This window comes from Sceloporus undulatus, chromosome 1 (assembly GCF_019175285.1).
Source record: "Sceloporus undulatus isolate JIND9_A2432 ecotype Alabama chromosome 1, SceUnd_v1.1, whole genome shotgun sequence".
In the NCBI taxonomy this organism is placed as follows: domain Eukaryota; kingdom Metazoa; phylum Chordata; class Lepidosauria; order Squamata; family Phrynosomatidae; genus Sceloporus; species Sceloporus undulatus.
The window spans coordinates 25,194,833-25,215,225 of NC_056522.1; the positions used below are offsets into that span (position 1 = coordinate 25,194,833).

General features: G+C 40.6%; 1 protein-coding gene across 1 annotated transcript in view; it reads left to right on the forward strand.

Moving 5' to 3' along the window:
• The first annotated feature begins 2,956 nt into the window (after positions 1 to 2,956).
• Positions 2,957 to 20,393, forward strand: part of PTK7 (protein tyrosine kinase 7 (inactive)) — a 156,975-nt gene continuing 139,538 nt past the window's right edge. Inside the window, exon 1 of the mRNA XM_042464575.1 lies at positions 2,957 to 3,149. Within this exon, the coding sequence (XP_042320509.1) occupies positions 3,083 to 3,149 (67 nt within the window). The 5' untranslated portion in view covers positions 2,957 to 3,082. The remainder of the gene's footprint in view (positions 3,150 to 20,393) is intronic.

Consider the following 20,393-nt stretch of genomic DNA (forward strand, 5'->3'; position numbering starts at 1 on the left):
CTCAGTGTACACAAACTTTGTTACTTGTACAAAATTATTTTAAAATATTATATAAAATTATCTTTAGGGTATGTGCATATGGTGTATATAAAACATAAATGAATTTTGTGTTTAGACCTGGTTCCCATCTCCAGACTATCTCATTTATGTACCTATATGCAAATATAGATATTCCAAACACCAAAAAAATTCAAAATCCAGAACACCTCTAGTCCCAAGCATTTCAGATAAATGGGACTCAACTTGTAGAGGACTTTTCTACATGCAGAAGACATAGTGGTTTTGCAGCAGGTACTACATTGCCAGTTTTCAGTTCCAGTTCTGTCCCAAATTAAAATCCTTACTAGCTGAAATAAAAGGGTATGGAGTATGGACCAGAGAATGAGTATTCAGAATTTGGGTCAAAGGACATCTTATCTGTTTAACTAAAAGGAAATGAACATATCTTTATTACTTCCTTCAGGGTTTGTGGTTTCCTTCCCCAAAGAAGCTATGCTAATTCATCCCTGCAGAAACTAGAGCCTAACTTTATGCCCCACATATTCCAAGGCCTATATGATAGCACTGTTTTAAGTATTTGAAGGGGTATCACATTGAGGATGGAGCAAGCTTGTTTTCTACTGCTCCATAGAATAAGACCCACAGTAAAAGCTGTTCAACAATGGAACACACTCCTTTGGAGAATGGTCGAGTCTCCTTCTTTGGAGGTCTTTAAACAGAGGCAGGATGGCCATCTGTCAGGAGTACTTTGATTGTGATTTCCTGCATGGCAGGGGGTTGGACTGGATGGCTCCTGTCTTGTGGTCTCTTCCAACTCTATGATTCTATGATTGCATTATATTACAGATGGAAGAATCATAAGAGTTAGAAGAGACCACAAGGGCTATCCAGTCTACCTCCTGCCATGTTTACATATTTGAAAGGATGTCATATTGAGGCTGGAGCAAGCTTGTTTCCTGTTGCTCCAGAGAATAGGGCACGGAACAATGGATGCAAGCTGCAGGAAAAGCGATTCCATTCTAAACTTAGGAGGAACTTCTGCATGCTAAGAGCTGCTTGATAGTGGAACATGTTCCCTCGGAGGGTAGTGGAGTTTCCTTCTTTGGAGGCCTTTAAACAGAGGCTGGATGGCCATCTGTCGGGAGTGCTTTAATTGTGAGTTCCTGCATGGCAGAATGGGGTTGGGCTGGATGGTCCTTGGGGTCTCTTTCAACTCTATGATTCTCTCATCTCTAAGGTAATGTAATGTAGAATTCAAAGACATAGCCATGTTAGTCTGTAGACACAGTATGTGGAGTGAGGTCTTGTAGTACCTTTGAGACTAACTGGAAGAGAGAAGTTGGCTGCATGATCTTTTGTTAGGTTTACTATCTGTCCCGGAAAACCAGGAAAATCCAGGGTTGAAGGGTTTGAAAAATGTCCCCGCCAGCTGGGCCGACTGAAGCAAGAAAGTACAAATCCCAGAATGTAAGTGGATGACAATATATAAACAAACAACAACTTGAAATACCTTGGCACATCTGTTGGGGCTTGGTTCCACAAAATCTATGGATGCTCAAGTGCCATTATATAGACTTGCATAGTCAGATGGCAAATATATGAAATAGCAAAACCAAGCTTTGATTTTTGGGGGATTTGTAGATTTTTGGAATATCTTGAAGCCCTGGCTTGTTGAATCTATGGATATTGGCAGCGGGGGGGTGGGGTGTGATTGTACGAAATATTAAATATCAAAATGTGATATGTGTGTGTGGTGCTGGTGGTGGGGGTTTCTATAGGGTGATAAACCTTCCCCTAAGCCTATCTTGCATACTTTTGTCCCAGTTTTGTGGAAGAGAATGATAGCAACCCTAATTTTTGTAGACTTTAATGTAACGTGTGCTTACCTGCACCGAAGAGGTGTTGAAGCAGTGGTACATGCACTTGTAACCTCTCGTCTTGATTTCTGTAATGCACTCCACATGGGGCTACCCTCGTACCAAGTTTGGAAGCTTCAACTGGTCCAAAATATGGCAGCCAGATTGGTCACTGGCACATCCAGGTTTGAGCATATAACACCTGTTTTTAAATCTCTCCATGGTCTGCCGATGAGCTTCTGGGCGCAGTACACGGTGTTGGTTATTGCCTTTAAAGCCCTTCATGGCTTGGGCCCGAGTTTCTTGCGGGAACGCCTCTCCCTACACAATCTGCCTCACACTCACAGAACCTCTAGGGAGGATTTATTATGACCAGATTAGCAACGACTTCCCAAATAACGTTTACTTCCGCTGCTCCAAAATTATGGAACAACCTGCCGGAAGAGACTGTCTTACTACCACCTTAGCTGCTTTTAAGAAGGCACTCAAGAAGACGGGTCTCTTCTGGCGGGCCTATCCATCCGACCCTATATAAGACAACCACCCTCAATGCTCCACTCCTTTGAGCATGATTACCGAGTAGTCTGACTGTTACCTATTGTATTACGATAAGGTTTAGCTTTTCATTTGAAATGGGTGTTGTAATCTGTATTTTATTATTGGTTGTACTACTGTACGCATTTTATCAGGCTGCAATCCCGCTTCGATCTGTAGGTGGGAAACACAAATAATCATTATTATTATTATTAATGCAATGTAATGATAGAATCCTAAAGTCCTGCATCCTGGCAGAATGGGGCTGGACTGGGTGGCCCTTGGGGTCTCTTTCAACGATGATTATTAAGGGGGGCCTGAGGAGAGGAGGATAGGGAGTCTTGAGGTGTTTGGATAACAACCTTAGTAACAACAGCAGCAGCAGCAACTGTGGGGCCCTAGGCCTGGCTGGCATGCAAAAGGGCGCAGCCATCCAGGGCTCTGTCCTGCAGGCGTCGCTGGCCCACTGTCAGGGAAGGAGGGAGGGAGGCGCAAAGGCTGGGCCCATGGAGCAGGGACAGGCCCCGGCCTGCCTTGTGCTCCTCCTGCTTGGAAACTCCTCCTGGTTGAGGGGCGGAGTGGAGTGGGACGAAGAAGCGGCGGCTGGAAGGGAGTGAGGGCTTGAGGAGCAGCAGCAGCAGCATGGAGTGAAGAGGAAAGAGGCTGCGGAGAAGAGAGAGGAGGGAGCCCAGATGGCTGCGAGGAAGGAGGAGGCGAGGAGGGCGGGCCTGGTCCTTCTTCTTCTGTTGCTGCTTTTGGGTGAGTGGAGGGAGGCCGAAGCCCTCGCAGCCCTCCCAGCAAGGTCCCTTCCTTAGCAGCCTTCCATTTTGCTTCAGGAGGAGGAGGAGTGTTTCAGGCGGAGGAGAAAGGCTCACACTTTGGGCTGAGGAGGAGGAGGAGGAGGAGGGCTGAGGAGAAAGGTTCCCTTTCAGACCCAGGAGTAACACACACACACTTTAGGCTGAGGAGGACGGAGTAGTAAGACCCCACTTCAGGCTGAGGAGGGTAGAGTAGGAGACCCCCCCCCACCTCAGGCTAAGTAGGACCCTACTTCAGGCTGAGCAGGGAGGAGGAGTAGCCTCCCCACATTTGAGGCTGAGGATAGAGTAATAGGCCCCCACTTCAGGCTGAGGAGGAAGGAGTAGTAGGTCCCCATTTCAGGCTGAGATGTACCTCCTCACTTCAGGCTGAGGAGTAGCAACTTCCCATTTCAGGCTGAAAAGGTCAGAGTAGTAAGCTCCCCACCTCAGGCTGAGGAGAAGTTGCTCCCCATTTCAGGCTGAGTAGGATAGAAGAGTAAACTCCCCATTTCAGGCTGAGGATAGAGTAGTAGACCCTCCATTTCAGGCTGAGGTGTACCTCCTCACTCTAGGCTGAGGAGTAGTAAGCTCTCCACTTCAGGCTGAGAGGTAGTATCCCTCCATTTGAGGCTGAGGAATAGTAGCTCCCCATTTCAGGCTGAAGAGGATGGAAGAGTAAGTTCCCCACTTCAGGCTGAGGAGTAGTACCTCCTCTCTTTAGGAAGAGGACAACTAGGATAACCAGGTGTCCTCCTTTTCCAGGACATGCCCTCCATTTAAACCTTTTGTTCAGGAAGCATTTCAAAGTGTCCTCCATTTTGAGCATGGCAGTGATGCATGAATTTACATGTATGTAAGTGGTTTTTTTAGCTTTTATGTGGTAATGTCCTCCATTTTTCTTGGATGCCCTACATTTTACAGTGCTTTGCCCTCCTTTGCGGTGAGGACCCCTGGTCACCCCGAGAAGGACGTAGGAGTAACTCCTCACCTGTGGGTGGGTAGGTAGGGCACAGGAATGCATTTTCACGCCTGGAGAGGGAAACGGAGGAGGCATTTTTTAAGGGGCTTCACAAGCCAAACCTCTTCTGAAGAAACCTTGCCAAGAAGACCCCAAGAGATTATCTCCTTAGGGTGGCCATTAAGTTGGAACACAACTTGAAGGGACACAACACACACACAAAGTTAACACCCTTGCATGCACAAGAGCAGCAACCACCACCAACATCAGGAGTCCCCAGTTTGGGGTGACCAGATGTCCTAACTGTAAAGGACAAGGCACCACAAAATGTAGGACATGCAAGAAAAAATGGAGGACGTGACCACATAAATTAAAAACTCAAAACTCATAGAAAAATGAATTCATGCTTCTTGGTCGTGCTCCAAATGGAGGATGTTTGGGAATTCCTCCTGGAGAGAAGACTGAAATGGAGGATGTGTCCTGGAAAGGAGGGGGTCTGGTCACCCCGATATCAATGCCAATTCATGCTCAAAATGGAGGACATTTGGGAATTCCTCCTGGACAGAAAGATGAAATAGGGGATATGTCCTGCAAAAGGAAGTAGTCTGATCACCCTGATTATCAGTGTCATTTCATGCTCAAGATGGAGGACATTTGGGAATTCCTCCAGGAGAGAAGGCTGAAATGGAAGATGTGCCCTGGAAAAGGGGGGGAGGCTGGTCACCCTGCCTCAGTGGAGGCTGGTGGCATGGCTCTCCCTCCCTCCCTCCCCAGGGACTTGTGTGTAGTAGAGGAGTGTGTAGCCACTCCTTGGCAGGGACAGGGAAAAAGAGAGAGGCTGTTGCGTGGCGACAGGAGGCTCCTTTGTGCCCGCCTGAGGTGTCCTGGTTGGTGGGAAGCAGGGAAGCCGCCTTAGAGAACCCCTCTTCCTTATCTCTCCCCAGCATTTTGGGTCAAGTCTCAATCAAGTCGTTTTGCATCCAAAGCAGGGTGACCAGCCGCCATGACTGCAGAGGAGGACAAGTCACTGCAATATGTAGGAGTCAAGGAAAATGTAGGATGTTACCAAATAAAAGCTAGAACCACTTAATATAAGTATAAATTCATGCTGCCTAGTCAGAATGAAAGATGTTGCGGAATTCCTCCTGGACAGGAGGCTGAAATGTCCTGAAGAATATGCCCTGGAAAAGGAGGATGTCTGGTCAACCTAATCCAAAGTAAAGGGAGATCTATCCATCCGTGCATTTTTGCGTGCGCGCACGCACACACACACACACCCTCCACACACAAACCACTTTTAATTCCTTAAGCCCAAGTCCAGGAATTGCTCAATGCCATTCAGGCTGAACAGCAGGGTCTTTCTCCAGCAGGCAGCCAGGCAACATTTCTTCTTCTTCTTCAACTCCTGGCTGCCTTTAACTTGCTGGTTTTTGAAGCTGCTCCAAGGAAGAAGGGGTGGGAAGGAGGGTGTGTTGTGTGTGTGTGTGTTTAGGCTGGCGGGAGCCAGGAGGGGAATACAGCCAATATTATTTTTTTCTTTTTAATAAGTAGACGTTAGTGGCGTCTTCAGAGAAACTTAAAATTACATTCCTATCCTGTCACCAGAGTTTATCCTTTGCCAGCTGCTTCTTTGTTTTGTTTTTTCACAGCACAAGGAAGGGCATTTCTGTGAAAGTGGTTTGCTTCGTTTCTTAGTAGATCATCTGCAGAGAGGGAAAAGCTAATGTTGCAGAAGGTCCTGTCTTTTGCAGTGTGTTCCTCCTCAGAAGTGAAAAAAATACTTCTTTCAAACTTTCCATGCAAATACTAGCTGGTGGCTCAAACTTCAGCTTGAATCAGGGTGGAACTAGATTTTAGAAATACAATGTGGCTATTTGAATCACAGATTAATTAAATTAATTTAGTCCTACAGAAGTTCACAAGACCAACTTTTCTTAATTCAAGAAGTTCCAGTGACTGCTTAATGGACTTAACTGTTTAACCCTGTGAGGTGGAGACTAGGGTCCCAAACACACTGTCGAAATCTAGTTTGAAACTGCTTTAACTGCCCTGGCTCAATGCTAGGGAATCCTGGGAACTGTAGTTTATTGTGGCATCAGAGCTGACAGAGAAGGCTAAGTGTCTCACAAAACTATAGTTCCCAGAATTCCCTAGCATTGAGCCACGGCAGTTAAAGCAGTCTCAAGTTGGATTATTTCTGCAATGTGTTTTGGATCTAGGTTACTTTAATTCCTGGGATTTGTAGTTTGGTGAGGTATTCATCCTGGCCTATCAGAGAGATCTAGTGCCTCACCAAACTAAAAATCTGAGGATTCTGTAGGATAGAGTCATGACTATTAAAGTGGTATGAAACTGCTTTAATTCTGCAGTGGGGCTTTATCTTTAGTAAATTTTCCCAGCATATAATTATTAACCTATTATTAACTTTTATTTATAAAGCGCTGTAAATTTACACATAATCTTGAACAGTTTCTATTAGGCCAATGCATTAGCTAATATTGAAGATGTATTATTCATTCATATTTCTGTTTGAAGATGTTATAATCAGTGCACAAACCTCTGGATCAACTGTTGATTTAAGGTCATGAACATGATTGTGGGTGATATCTTTGTGCTAAGGTGCTTGTCAAATATATAAAGCACAAACTAGGATATATGACAAATCACTGGATGGTGTGTCCTGCAGTCGCTGAACTGTTATAGCTGTGCACTTTCTTGATATTACTAATTAAAGCAGTAGTTCAGATTTTTGAGATGATAATACTAACAAGAGTTGTATTACACATGATAGAATTAAGTAATACAGTACTTTTCCCCAATAATGTGAAAGTTAGGGTAGATTGCATTTTATGGTTTTTATGTCACACTACTAGCCCACCTTTCTTCTGAAGAAATACAATTCTGTGTTGTTGCAGGGAGAACATTGCTCCAAACTGGTAAATCAGATTGTAAAAACTGTTACATTCTAGCCATTTCAACTTCTTATCAGTGCTAATCAGTTAATGCTTTTCATTTGATGTTTCCCAGAGTCCTTGAACAATATCCCAGATAATATTGTCTGTTTGGGAAAGAGGCTTTCTGTGAAATTCTGTATCAATACCGCTTTGGTTTCAATATGCACAGTATTTAATTTTCTGGATTAAATTCCTAAAATAGCAAAAATACATTCACTGTGGATCAGTTGGAGTTGCTTCCTGTGAATGTGACACTCAGCTTAATATTTCAGTGGCGATTTTGTGAAAGCATGCCAGAATTTGAATCAGTCAGAATCCTCAGCCAAAGACTATTTGGAAAAAGGATTTTCCTTATAAAGATTACTGTACTGTACTTTTCACAATTGAAGATGTAATATTGAGCAGAATGAGCTGTACTGAAGAGGCATTACTCTTCTTTTAAGGAAGTTTTTAATTCATATTGCCCTCTGGAGATTCTGTTTTGTTGACTGAAGCTCTTGGCAGTTCCTGAGCTTCTGTGTTAAAAAGTGAACAATCCTCCTAATTAAAAGATTGTTTCAGAAATCCTGATTTATGGCCATGGAAGTCATGGTTTTTGTTTACCAACTTCTGAATCTTCATAGGCTTCTGTCAGTCCTGATCCCTCTTACCTCTGTGAAGGCTATGAATATTTAATATCCTGGCTATATTGTATAATTGCTATTTCTGAAAGGAAATAGCCCTTGTTTTAGTCACACAACTCAGTTTATTAACTATTTTTAAGCCACTTCACAAATCTTTCATATTAATAGAGTAACATTATTTAGATTCTTGCAGATTCACTGCCTTGTCTTTCCTAACCATCTAATGCTAAAGCTTCCTTAGGCTTATTATTGCAAACATATTGAGATGTACATGACAGTATTATCACTATATTAGTCCCAGTCCCAATAACATCAGAGACTGAGATGAAGCTTGCTATCTTTTACACCTCTTGTGGTTAGGTTTCTTTTTAAAGAATATTGGCCCCATACAGACAGGCCAAAATAAAGCTGCTTCGGGTCACTTTGGAGGTATTCTGTTGACATGATACATGCATCCTAAGAATCCAAAAGCCACGCCAAAGCCACGATCCAGTCCTAAGGTTGCCAGGCATTATCGATCTTGTGAATTCATTGCCTTTATACTGTATTTATAACAATCTGATTGCAGGTAACATAAGCTAGAGTTGTTTATCCCTGTAGAAGTGAACAGGCTAGAAAGTTAGGAAGTAGACATACCTGGATTGTTGGTAACATTCAGGCTGGGTGAACAACTGATGCACTATTTAAATTGTGTGCTTACCGTATATACTCGACTATAAATCGACCTCATGTATAAGTCGAAGGCAAGTTTTGGGGCCAAAATTATGGATTTTGCTATGACCCGTGGTAAAGTCAAGGTTAAAACTTAGGGGTATATAGCAAAGGATCTGAAGAATGAAGCAAAGCCAAAAAAAAAAAAAGCTGAAGAATTACAAAATTCCAGCAGACATAACTCTTTGTGTTCACTCTTAAGGCTGGATGGATGAGAGAGTAGAGGGAATCAGTCCTTCCATGAAAGATTATGCTCCTGTTTTTCATCAGGGGATGGCTCCTTCATTTAAATAAGAGTTAAGATACACTACATATATTGACCCGTGGATAAGTCAACTCAGGTTTTTTGGGTCAATTTTTTGCTCTAAATTTCTAGACTTATACATGAGTATATACAGTGCTTAGTAATGAAAGGCTGCAATGAGCTGTAAGAAATAGCACATTGAGGGCCCTCAGTACAGCATCTGTACCAGGAATGTGGAAAGTGAAGCCCCCCAAATTACCCCACCTATCATTTTCCATAGTCCTTTTTGCATGTGTTTTTTCAAATGGCAACCAGAAGTCAGCCAATGTGATGTGCTAGAGTAGCCCATGGGACTAAATGCCCCCCCAGCCCCTACACAGTTGTTCACTCTGGCCTATTTTATGGAAGATACATAAGACTGGAGTTAGTTACCAAAGTATGTTAAACTTGGTTCCCATAAAAATTGAAGGTACTTGTAAATTTAAATTGTACATAAATTAGCTAAATCTAAACACAATGTCAAAACCTGAAATGCTGCAAAGGAGTGAACATTTCTTCCCCCATATATAGTAGAAGATACCACGTAGTAAATGCAACAACAATACTTCTGATGTATTGTTGAACCAAAGTTTTTTTTTCCTGTTTTAGCTCAAGTGTGTGATATCAGTAGCATTCACTTCCTTGAGAATTGCATGTTGTCCTTTAAGAATTTTGCACTTTTAAATAGACAAATGTTAATTGCTGTTTGCTGCTTTGGTTTGCCGCTTTAGGTGCCTTTAACTTGATGTTTATATTATTTTCACTAAATATAGAAAAATACACTGAGTGGCTGAATGCATTACATTTCTAGAGTACTTAAATATTAAGCTGATCCTCAAAATAGATGCCATGGGCAAGTAGGCACAAGTACAGGAATAACCCATGAAAGACGGTTGGAAATACATGAAAATGAAGCTAGTATGATTAGTTAAATTATAGGGCAGCAATGTGGGCATGCTGGATGGAATAGAAGAAATCTTTGAAGTAAGGTAGTTGTTAAGCTGTAAATGGAGTCCTTGTGCTGCTCTTTCACTGGAGGTAACATCTGCAAAGTGGTATAGGGCTGAGGCCTGGATAACGGCCTAGTCAGGAGTGGAATGTGGCATTCATTGTGTAACATTTTCTTTGTTCCCAAAGGTGTGAATTCTGGAGGTGTCTGGGGGAAAATGACACAGTACCTTGTTTGAGCAGTAAAATGCAATAACTAGCAAACTTTTGATGACTGCAGTTTTGGGAACTCTCTTTCTGTAAGCGGTGGATGAGTAATGTGTGGTCCTCTAGACTAGAGGTTCCCAAACATTGGTTCTCCGGGTGTTTTGGGATCCTAGAAGTCAGTTTGGGCAGTGGTAAGGAGTTCTGGGTTGTGAAATTTAAAATTGTGGGATGACCAGGGTTTGAGAACCATTGCTGTAAGGTGCTGGCCAGCAGGGCCAATGATTTGGTATAATGGCAGTTCTAGTCCATTAATGTCTGGAGGCCCATAAGTTCCCTATCCTTGTTATGAGACGTGGAAAAAAGAATGTCTCTCTTTTTCTTGCCTTTATTTGCTATCCTCACTTCTATTTGTGTAGTACATTAAAGCTAGACCAACAGTTTAGGGTCTCTTTCTCAGGCTAACGGGAAAACAATCCATGTCAGAAAAACTCCAGTGTAAACCCATTAAAGTAACATCCTCATATTTTTGACAACTTAAATTTATATCTATTCTGCACAGTATGCTGAATGCTATGCAGATGATAATCTATAGCATTTCTATGGCAAACAGTGTCCCATGAAAATGAGTTCATACAGCAGTGTACAAAACAAGACCACTGACTTGAATCCTCAGTGATTCAGAGTCCATTTTGCTCTTTGGTATTGCTAGGCTGTTCGCATGGGTGAGTGTAGGTCCATGAATGTGATGCTTAATACAAGCAGCTAAAGCTACTGATGTGACCACTTGTATGGGATGTTAAGGAAATAGGTGTGTTGAACATACAGCCTTTGCCAAGCAGAAGCTGTTACAGAGTAGTCCTACAGATGCCTGTGATAACAGCCTTGCTTTGATGTGACTGAGAGATACCATCCTCCCCTTTTCACACTGCCTTGATAACAGCCCTTTCCTTGTAGTTCTTTGTGTGACTTGCTGGAAGAGGAGGAGGTGCGGTGATGTTACAAAGGAACCTCATTCTGTTCTTCACTTTTAAAAGCTTCAAAAATTTACGGTGAATTTGCATGTGTAGTGTTTGTAGGCAGTGAGGCAGAGTTGAAATTCAGAATTGTGGTTCAAAGCAGTTCCTACTTGTCTCCTAGGTCTTGTCAAAGAAATACTGATTCAAAAATGAAATGCTGTCTGAGAGTGAGAAACAACTTTTGTTACTGCTTCTGTTTTTCGTAAATGCCCCATATGTCAGGTTTTGCAGCATACAGTCCTGATCTACAATCTTTGTGACTCTGAATTGCAGATACAAGAGGGATCACTTTCTATTTATAAAAAAAACCCAAAACCCATAGTGTGGAATGCCAATAATGTGAATTGACTTGGTTTCCCTAGTTTCTTTTTCTGCAAAAGTATAAACATTTTAAGTGTCTGCATTCTTTCTTCTGTAGCATTTATATTTCTTCCTTCCTAACTTTTTGTGTTGCCTGTTTTGTGTTTGTACTGCATTGCTTGTACCTCCTCTCTGTTTCCTTCACTCCTACTCCATTCCACATTCTTTTCACTTAAATGATCAAAGTATCATTGGCTTGAAAGTTAGCACCCCTGGTAAATTAATGGAGTCAAAAGCAGAAAGGCTATTTTTTCTATATTAGATTATTTTAAACATACTGTACATATTTTCAGAAATAGCTTTGCTCTCTATTTGTGGTAAGCAATGACAAGTTCTCATCTAAATCCAGTGGCTGATAATACTCATCGTAGGGGCATTTGTAGAGCATATTTTTATCTTACTATCTTTACAACAGAAAATAAAAAGCCACGTGTCCCTTGGCAGATTTGGCTGTGAACCAGTTTTGGATATTGGTTGTTGACAATTACCAAGTGATCTTTATGTACGTATTAGTTTCTTGTGTGATACATATTCCTCCAGAAGTGGTACAAATCTGCTCAAGGTTAAAAGATCCCTTTATATCTGTATTCCAGGTAATGTACAAAGTTATAAACTTGTCTACCAGGAAAGGAGGTAAGTTTAGAGCTGTCTTTTCTCATTACTCCTTTTTTTTTGGTGGTTTTGCCATTGTAGAGCCTCCTCCTTCTTATGCTTTTCTTTTTTTTGTGTGGTGCTCTTAATAATGACAGCAGAAAAGGAGGGAGTGTTGGTAACATGAGTCTTGAATGCATTTTGAGCATATTTACCTTGTGGGCACTTAACCAGCAGGAGGAGGGTGGTGCTCATATAGCCACTTATATATAAGTAACATTCTGTACTTCTAATGGCTATGTGCCTACATCTCGCTAACAGCCTCAGACATCCTATCCACCTCTTCTTTTGTGCCGCCGTGCTGCAATGTCTGCCAGTAGGTTATGGGAAGGACAAGGTTTCAACCTTCTTTTAAGAAGGTTTGTAGTTTTGCCTGTACTGTATAAATGAATATTTCTTTACACACACTCTCTTGTACAGTACAGTCGACCCTTCCTATACACGGATTTTTTATACACGGATTCAAGCATACATGGTTTGAAAATGTTCCAAAAAAGTATAAATTTCAATTATCAAACCTTGATTTTCCAGTTTTTATGAGGGACACCATTTTGCTATGTCATTATATTCAATGGGACTTGAGCATACACGGATTTTGTTATACACGGGAGATCTTGGAACCAAACCCCAGCGTATAACAAGGGTCCACTGTACTGTGCTTTTGCCACACTAATGAATACTTTGAAAACTTGGTTCTGAAAAGTGTTCAGCTGGAAGGTGCATTCTCTCAGCTATTCAGTTAAATGGAGATGTTTGTCACTCTCAGTTCTGTTTATACCACAAAATTAGACTTTAGTAACACTGAACATGTACCTTGTGTACCTGGAGAAATGATCCTCAGCTCTGTAGTGCTACTTTCTTTTTACATCTGAAAAGCTTTGCTGAGGCACTACTTGTTTTGTGAAAAACAGTAATTAAGAGGAGGTGTGTCCAAATACACTGTTCTAAATCTCAGTGTCACTGTAAGATGCCTAAGTAGAGTCATGGGCAAGAAACTTTAATGTAGTAGGAATAGTGATTTCTCTGCAATGCACTGTGGAGTGTCTTCTTCTCACCTAAAATAACTGTTCCATGGTATATAGATGTTAAGGACAGATATCTTACTCCCTGTTCTTTGTGTAGGCTTTAAAGTAAAAAAAAAAAGAAAGCAATTTGTCTTTATTAATTCTTCATAAGCAGTCCCCATTTAATTTCTGCTCAGATATGTTGAAGTACAGTTAGAAAGCTATTGAGTTGAATCTAGTTGTTAGTTGCACTGGACTCTAATATAAATCCATAGGATATATGTTAGCTTATCCCATTGATTTCATTGGAATTACATTCAGCTAACGGGGGGTCCAAAACGCACTGCAGAAATGATCCAGTTTGAGTCTGCTTTAAAAACTACAGTTCTCAGAATTCCCTAGAATTGAGCCAGGGCAGTTAAATTAGTCTCAAACTGGATTATTTCTGCATTGTGTTTTGGACCTTAGTGGGCTAGATTCAGACCATGTCTTCTACTTCTATTTTTTTTTAAGTTACCTCTTTGATATCTAGGTATTCATGGAGAAAACCAGTTTTGATTATGTAAATTCTTGTTTAAGGAATGGTATAGAAGGCAGACAGCATACAGAAACAATACTATATAGAAAACTACCATCAGTGTAGTTGTGACTACACTGCCAGCATAGTGTAGTAGTTTAAGTGTTGTACTACGACTCTGGAGACCAGGGTTCAATTCCCAGCTTGGTCATGAAATTTACTGGGTGATCTCAGGCAAGTACATGCTGTCAGCCTCAGGGGAAAGCAGTGGCCAACCTCTGAACAAATGTTGCCAAGGAACATGACCTTAGGGTCTACTTAAGTCAGGAATGACTTTAAGGCACACAACAACAAGTTACTACAGTTTGAAGAACTCTGTCAATGGCCATCTGTATTGCATAGTACGGTGGGGAGAGGGGGTTGCTGGTGTTAGGATTGCTCAAAGAGCAACCCACCTCTTCCCACCTGAGTTCTGTTAGAAGAATTTGTGCTTGGCTGCACATTTGGAAGCATCAGTCCTTGAAGCTTTATAAACTGAAATGCAAGATGAAAAAGAGAATAAGAGGGAAGATGGGTGCTGGGGGGGGGGGGAGCAAAATAGGTTCATAAAATGAGGTGATGGTTCTTACAATGACCAGCTTCAGTTGACACAATTAATGGAAAGGAGAGATAAATACAGTTAGTCTCAGAAAAGCCAGTAGGGAAGCCCTGCAGTCCCACTATTTTCTCAGCAGCTACCAATTCATCAGACTACAGCAAGGTGACAATGGAGGGAAAAGCATCAACATGAATAATGCAGCATGCAAAGAATGGGAGGATTTAACTGGCAAACTAAGGGTGAGATGAAAACCATCCTCATGTTTTCTTCCCCAAACTGCTCTCAGCATTTTTGGTTTCATATGATATAGGGTTCAGAAATAATAGCCTTCAGCAGGACAGAACATACTTTTTAAAAAGAAGTAGTTTTATGTGGTGATAGAATTTATCTGCTCAGCCCATGCATGATATGTTTAAATTGCCTCTGATCTGAAGTAATTAATAATTATGCTGGTTCTTTTCCAGTATGTTAATCCAATGGGTACTGAATGTTTGTAACCTCAATTAGTGTTGTATAGTTCGTGATGAATAGGAAAGACCAATGATTCAGTTCTTATAAGGTGATCACAAAACAACTTTTTCCTTTGTGTGCTCCCTCACTAGTAATAGTACAGTGGACCCTTGTTATACGCTGGAGTTTGGTTCCAAGATCACCTATGGATTACAAAATCCGTGGATGCTCATGTCCCATTTAATATAATGACATAGCAAAATGGTGTCCCTTATAAAAAATGGAAAATAAAGGTTTGATATTTGAAATTTATACTTCTTTTGAACATTTTCAAACTGTGGGTGCTTGAATCCGTTTATAAAAAATCCATGTATAAGAAGGGCTGACTGTATAGGTCAATTTAATGAGGTTTTGCACTGCTTGACTTGTCTTTCTTTTAGTATTGGTTGTGTGTCTGGAAAGGAATCTTTTAGTGTTCTTAGGCATCACACCCTTGAGTTGATATAGGATAGCATTCTACCTGCCTGCTGCAATGTGCTTGCCTCTTAATTTGGATGATTCTCAGTTCTCAAGTTCAGGAGAAGAAGATAATAAACTATATTATTATTAAGATAGCAAGTGTGTTGACAAAAGTATAGACAGTTCATTAGTGGCTTATAGCAGCTTGCTTTGAACTAAATTTGACAAAGGCCACTAGGATTGAAGTCACTCATTGCTGTCCAGTCTTAGATAAAGTGATGCATGTTCTGCCATTGTATCCTTCACTCTAAGCACCAGTGATTTAATTTTCCACTGTCATAGTAGTCTTTTCACCTTCTGCAGCAAGGACTGGAAGTTAACCAATATTCATAAGCGGAGAAATTGGTCTGTGGCCAATTCAAATCAAGGCGAGAAAGGACTCTTAAGGGATTGTGTCTGACTGGTGCAGTACTTTTCCTCATCTTGTCCCCAGCTGTATTTTTGCTTTTGCTCTTAATTAATAGAGCATAACGCTGTCATTGTTACTAATATATGCCATCTGCTTCCCACAATTCAATATTGCAAAATTTTCTTATATGTTAAAGGTGCTAGATGACAGATGCACATCACAGGATTATTTCTGTTGGCAAGACAGTGAATTGACAGGAAAACAGCAGGGTCCTTTCAGAAGGGTTGGATTATGTGTGTGATACACAAGATGCATAGTTGAAACAGAGCAGGGCAGCAACGGTTGTACTTCAAAGGATCTTAATCAGCAGGTCACACAAAGACAATTGCCTCTAAATTACTTCTCTGTATTATACCAGTGGTCCATTTGAGGAATAATGTGAAAACTGAAATCTCATACAAGATCATGGTCCCATTCTCTGAAGAACAAAAATGACAAGTTGAAAAATCAACTTGCAACTTCTGTTTTCAGAAAATGAGAGCCATGAAACCAACCAGCTTTGTTATTCATGTGAATAAACTACTTGCAGAAAAAGTTTGTTTTAATATAATAGATCTTAGAGACTTTTACCAATCAAAGCAAACAATATTAGGTTAGAGGTCAAATCATCCTAGGGCTCTAAAATGCTTTTGATTCTTTGGCATCACAGTTTTAGGAACCCTTCTTGTGGAGGGGTAAATAAAGTAAAGCAAGTCCCTAGGCATCAGCATAACATTTCTAGAAGCTTGAGTGTAATAGCTCTTGTGTGTGTGTATTTTAAGGCTTGCATGTGCCCAAGCATTAAATTTATAACAAGCCTAAGGTGAACCCATCATCGGGTTATCTTGGCAACATTGGGGGGGGGGGGCAGGATTTGTCATTGCCTTCCTCTGAGGCTGACAGAGTGTGGCTTGCCCAAGTTCACCCAGTGGATTTCAGTGGCCAAGCTGGGATTTGTGCCCTGGTCTCCATTGTTATAGTCCAATAGTCTTTCATTTTTTTGGTTTTTTAAAAAATAAAAGTGGTCATATGTTCTGGAAACTCCCATTAGTCTGTTCTGGTATCTAAAGAAGCATTAAATATTTATACAAATATTGCTGAGTGTTTTATTTCAGTGGCACTGCCCCATGTCAGTAATTTGCCCAAGTTAATAATGTAGTGTGCAGATTAAAAAAACTAAAACAAATTGGCACATTTTCAACTTTATATGAGAACAATGCCAAAATTTTATTAAGCCATATATATTATGTCCGTTTCCCAGTACTTCTCTTTCATTCTTTATTGTGGCTTTCTGAACAGACGTGAACTAGTCCCTTCTACTTCTTTACTATTTACTTGTTTATTTTACACACACACACACACACACACACACACACCCATTAGAATGCTTTCTGGACACATACTCATTGTCTTATCTAAGTACAACTATCAGCAACAACAAAAAAAGAAGAAATATTAGATGATGGTATGAATGTTAATTAATTTAAAATTTTCCTGTTTTTTAAAGAACTCTGGAGACCAGGTTTTGGATCGTGACTTGGCCATGTAAGCCCACTGGGTGACCTTGGGCAAGTCACATTCTCTCAGCCTCAGAGGATGACAATGGCAAATGCCCTCTGAAGAACATTGCCAAGAAAACCTCATGATAGGTTCACCTTGGGGTGGACATAAGTAGGAAATGACTTTAGGGCATACAACAATAAAGTAAAAAAAAGTTTGTTTCAAACTCTTTACTAGTTTCATTTCCATGGACGTTTGCTATTGAAATGTGACTGAAGATACCAAAAGTGTGTGTTAAAGTAGGTACTTTCTCACTTTGATAAAACCAGCAAAATAAGTCTTCCCTTGGATTTGACAGGCTTCAAGTGCTCTTTGTGTATTGCTTGGAAAATCCATTTTCTAGCACTTTTGTTTTCTCCGACTAATTTTTCCAGTTGCATACTTTTTATTTTAAAGATTTTTGTAGAACATATGTTGTACAGAAATGTGGGAGTTATGTAGAGCAAGCTTAGCTCAGTTGTAGGTATGGGGTAATAGGCAGAATGGAGCTTGGTACAGTTTGTGCAACAGGAGCTTTCTTGAAATTGACATGAAAGGAGCATCCAAGTAGGTAACAGTGGGATATTACATGACCTCCCTGCTCCAGCTGGCTTGTTGCTCAGATCTCAAGATCAAAGCCCAAGCTTATCATGTATAAGTCAACAGTCTAGTTAATAACTAGTGAGTAAACATTTCCATATCTCTGGATGCTTAAAGACTGGTTTTCTGTTCTGAAATGCAGTATGAAAGTTGGATACAAAATCAGAGTTCCTAAAGTTTACTTTTTGGGGGAACATGAAACAAATACTCATTTAGTTGCAGACAGACTTGGTTAAAGATGCAATCACTGTAGAAATGAGGATGCCTAAGTATTCATAGAAAAAATCCATGAGGAATGGAGGGAGGGAGAGTGTGTATGCATGTACATGCATGCATTGGAAGGTAAGGAAAAGCTGCATGTGGCTATTTTGAAGGATGTCCTCTTCAACTCACTGGAACTTAACGTCTGAGTAAATATACCTAGTACATAATTCAACTACTTCTGGCCTCTAGAAAACATCTTAAGCTATTTTATACAATTCATACAATTAACACAAATTACTTTATTTTATTTATCCAATGCAGGTCAAATACATGTGTTTCCATTAAATTTAGCATTTTAGGGAAATTTGTGGAAAATCCACATCACTACTCTGAGGTGTCTTTGAATTACTAAATCCTGAGTAATAAATCATACCTTAGCTTTTAGTTCCATGTTAAAGGTGTATGTAGTTTTTGCTATCAGCATGATTAATTTGAAATTTTTTACTAGCAAGTCTAAGGAGAGAAAAAGATATTCTTCCTGAAAAGATTTAGGAAAAGATTGTGTTCAGTATTTTTACCGATACCCTTCTAACAAAAGTCCATTTACAGTAAAAAACTTATTCAGGGATAGCCATGACCTTGCAGTGAAATCCACAAAACAGTGATTCCTTTATTGGTCCAACTCAAAAAGCACAAAATACATCATGCAGACTTAAAGCTCCACTGGCTTCTTCATCAGGCAAAGTGTTACAAATCACACAGGAGAAGAAGAAAAAATGACAAAGTTAGAGTCATAGCCCTACAATTTATCTTAAGATGTTCTTGTATTGTTAATTAAAAAGCCATAACCTAGAATGAGGACAAATGGTGTGGGTGTTGCTCCTGAATCCTGATTTAGTACAAGAGGAGACTTGCTTTCATGTAGAGTAGTGCTTCTTAGACTATGCTAAGTATGATGGGCAGTTATTTTGTTTTCCTATGTGGTTGGAGCAGCACTATATTTGTGCTTATTGGGTACAGTTGTTTTGTTTCTTCCTTGGAAAATTGTCAAAGACTGACACCATTGCAGGGACCACCATTTCGACTAGCATTAGTGTAGGGAACTTGTATAATGCATAACTTAATGCACTGATTTTTCTTAACTATAATAAGACCCGTTGAACATGAGTGAAGAGTGCGATGCTGCAGCTAAAAAGGCCAGTGCAATTTTAGGCTGCATCAATAAAAGTATAGTGTCTAGATCAAGAGAAGTAATAGTGCCACTATATTCTGCTTTGGTCAGGCCCCACCTGGAATATTGTGTCCAGTTCTGGGCACCATAATTTAAAAAGGATGTGGAGAAACTGGAGCGTGTCCAAAGGAGGGCGATTAAAATGGTGAAGGGTCTGGAAACCATGTCCTATGAGGAACGACTTAAGTAGCTGGGGATGTTTAGCCTGGGGAAAAGAAGATTAAGAGGAGATATGATAGCCCTGTTTAAATATTTGAAGAGATGTCATATTGAAGAGGGAGCAAGCTTGTTTTCTGCTGCTCCAGAGAACAGGACCAGGAACAGTGGAGCCAAGCTACAGGAAAAGAGATTCCACCTCACCATTAGGAGGAACTTCCTGACAGTAAGGGCTGTTTGACAGTAGAACAAACTTCCTCGGAGTGTAGTGCAGTCTCCTTCCTTGGGGGCCTTTAAGCAGAGGCTGGATGGCCATCTGCCAGGTATGCTTTGATTTGGATTTCCTGCATGGCAGGGGTTGGACTGGATGGCCGTTTTGGTCTCTTCCAACTCTGTGATTCTATGATTCTATGAAATGTCAATGATACCCTTCACTGCAGTTTATGTTACACTGTAGGCATCCTAGGATAGTGGAAAGAGTGTTGATGAGTTGCCCAGAAACATAATCCAGTTTGAGACCTCTGTAACTGCTCTAGCTCAGTGCTAGGGAATCCTGGGTTCTGTAGTTTATTGTGTCACCAGAGCTTCCTGACAGAGAAGGCTAAATACCTCACAAGACTGTAAATTCCAGAATTCCACAGCATTGAGGCATGATAGTTAAAACGATGTCAAGCTGCATTAATTCTGCAGTGTAGATGCAGCCCCAGTGTTACTTTGTATATGGGTGGCTGTGTCAGAGAAGAAATTATATTTTGAAATAGGAATATTGCTATGCTATCATTAAAACACCCCTACCCCATAATGTATTGCAAGTAATATTAATGTACTTGTAATACATTACTTCAAAATTCTTGTCATGGGTAGTATTATATAATGAGAAGAGGCTTCTTCACAGAATAGTTGCAGAGATGGATATAATTGGTCTTAAAAGACACATTTCACAAAGGGGTGAACTGGTAAAGCTAAAAGAGGAGTGACTTGCCAAAGAACTTGAATGTGAAGCAGAGGGAGGGTGTACTCAGCATAGTTGTCACTGTGCTGCAAAATGTTTTCTGTCATAGCACTGATTTGCTAATCTGCTGGGTTCCTGATGTTCATGGAGTGAGCTTTTAGTACTTTTCTCTATTTTCTTCTGTTTCTCTTGACTGGAGGGGAAAGGAGGTTATTCACCTACATATCTGGTTTGCAGATCTTGTCTACTAACCATCTTGCCCTTCTTACCAGCTGTTCATTGTATTTCAAACTCAGACTTTTTGCAGCCATCACAGAATGCCTCCTCACAATTA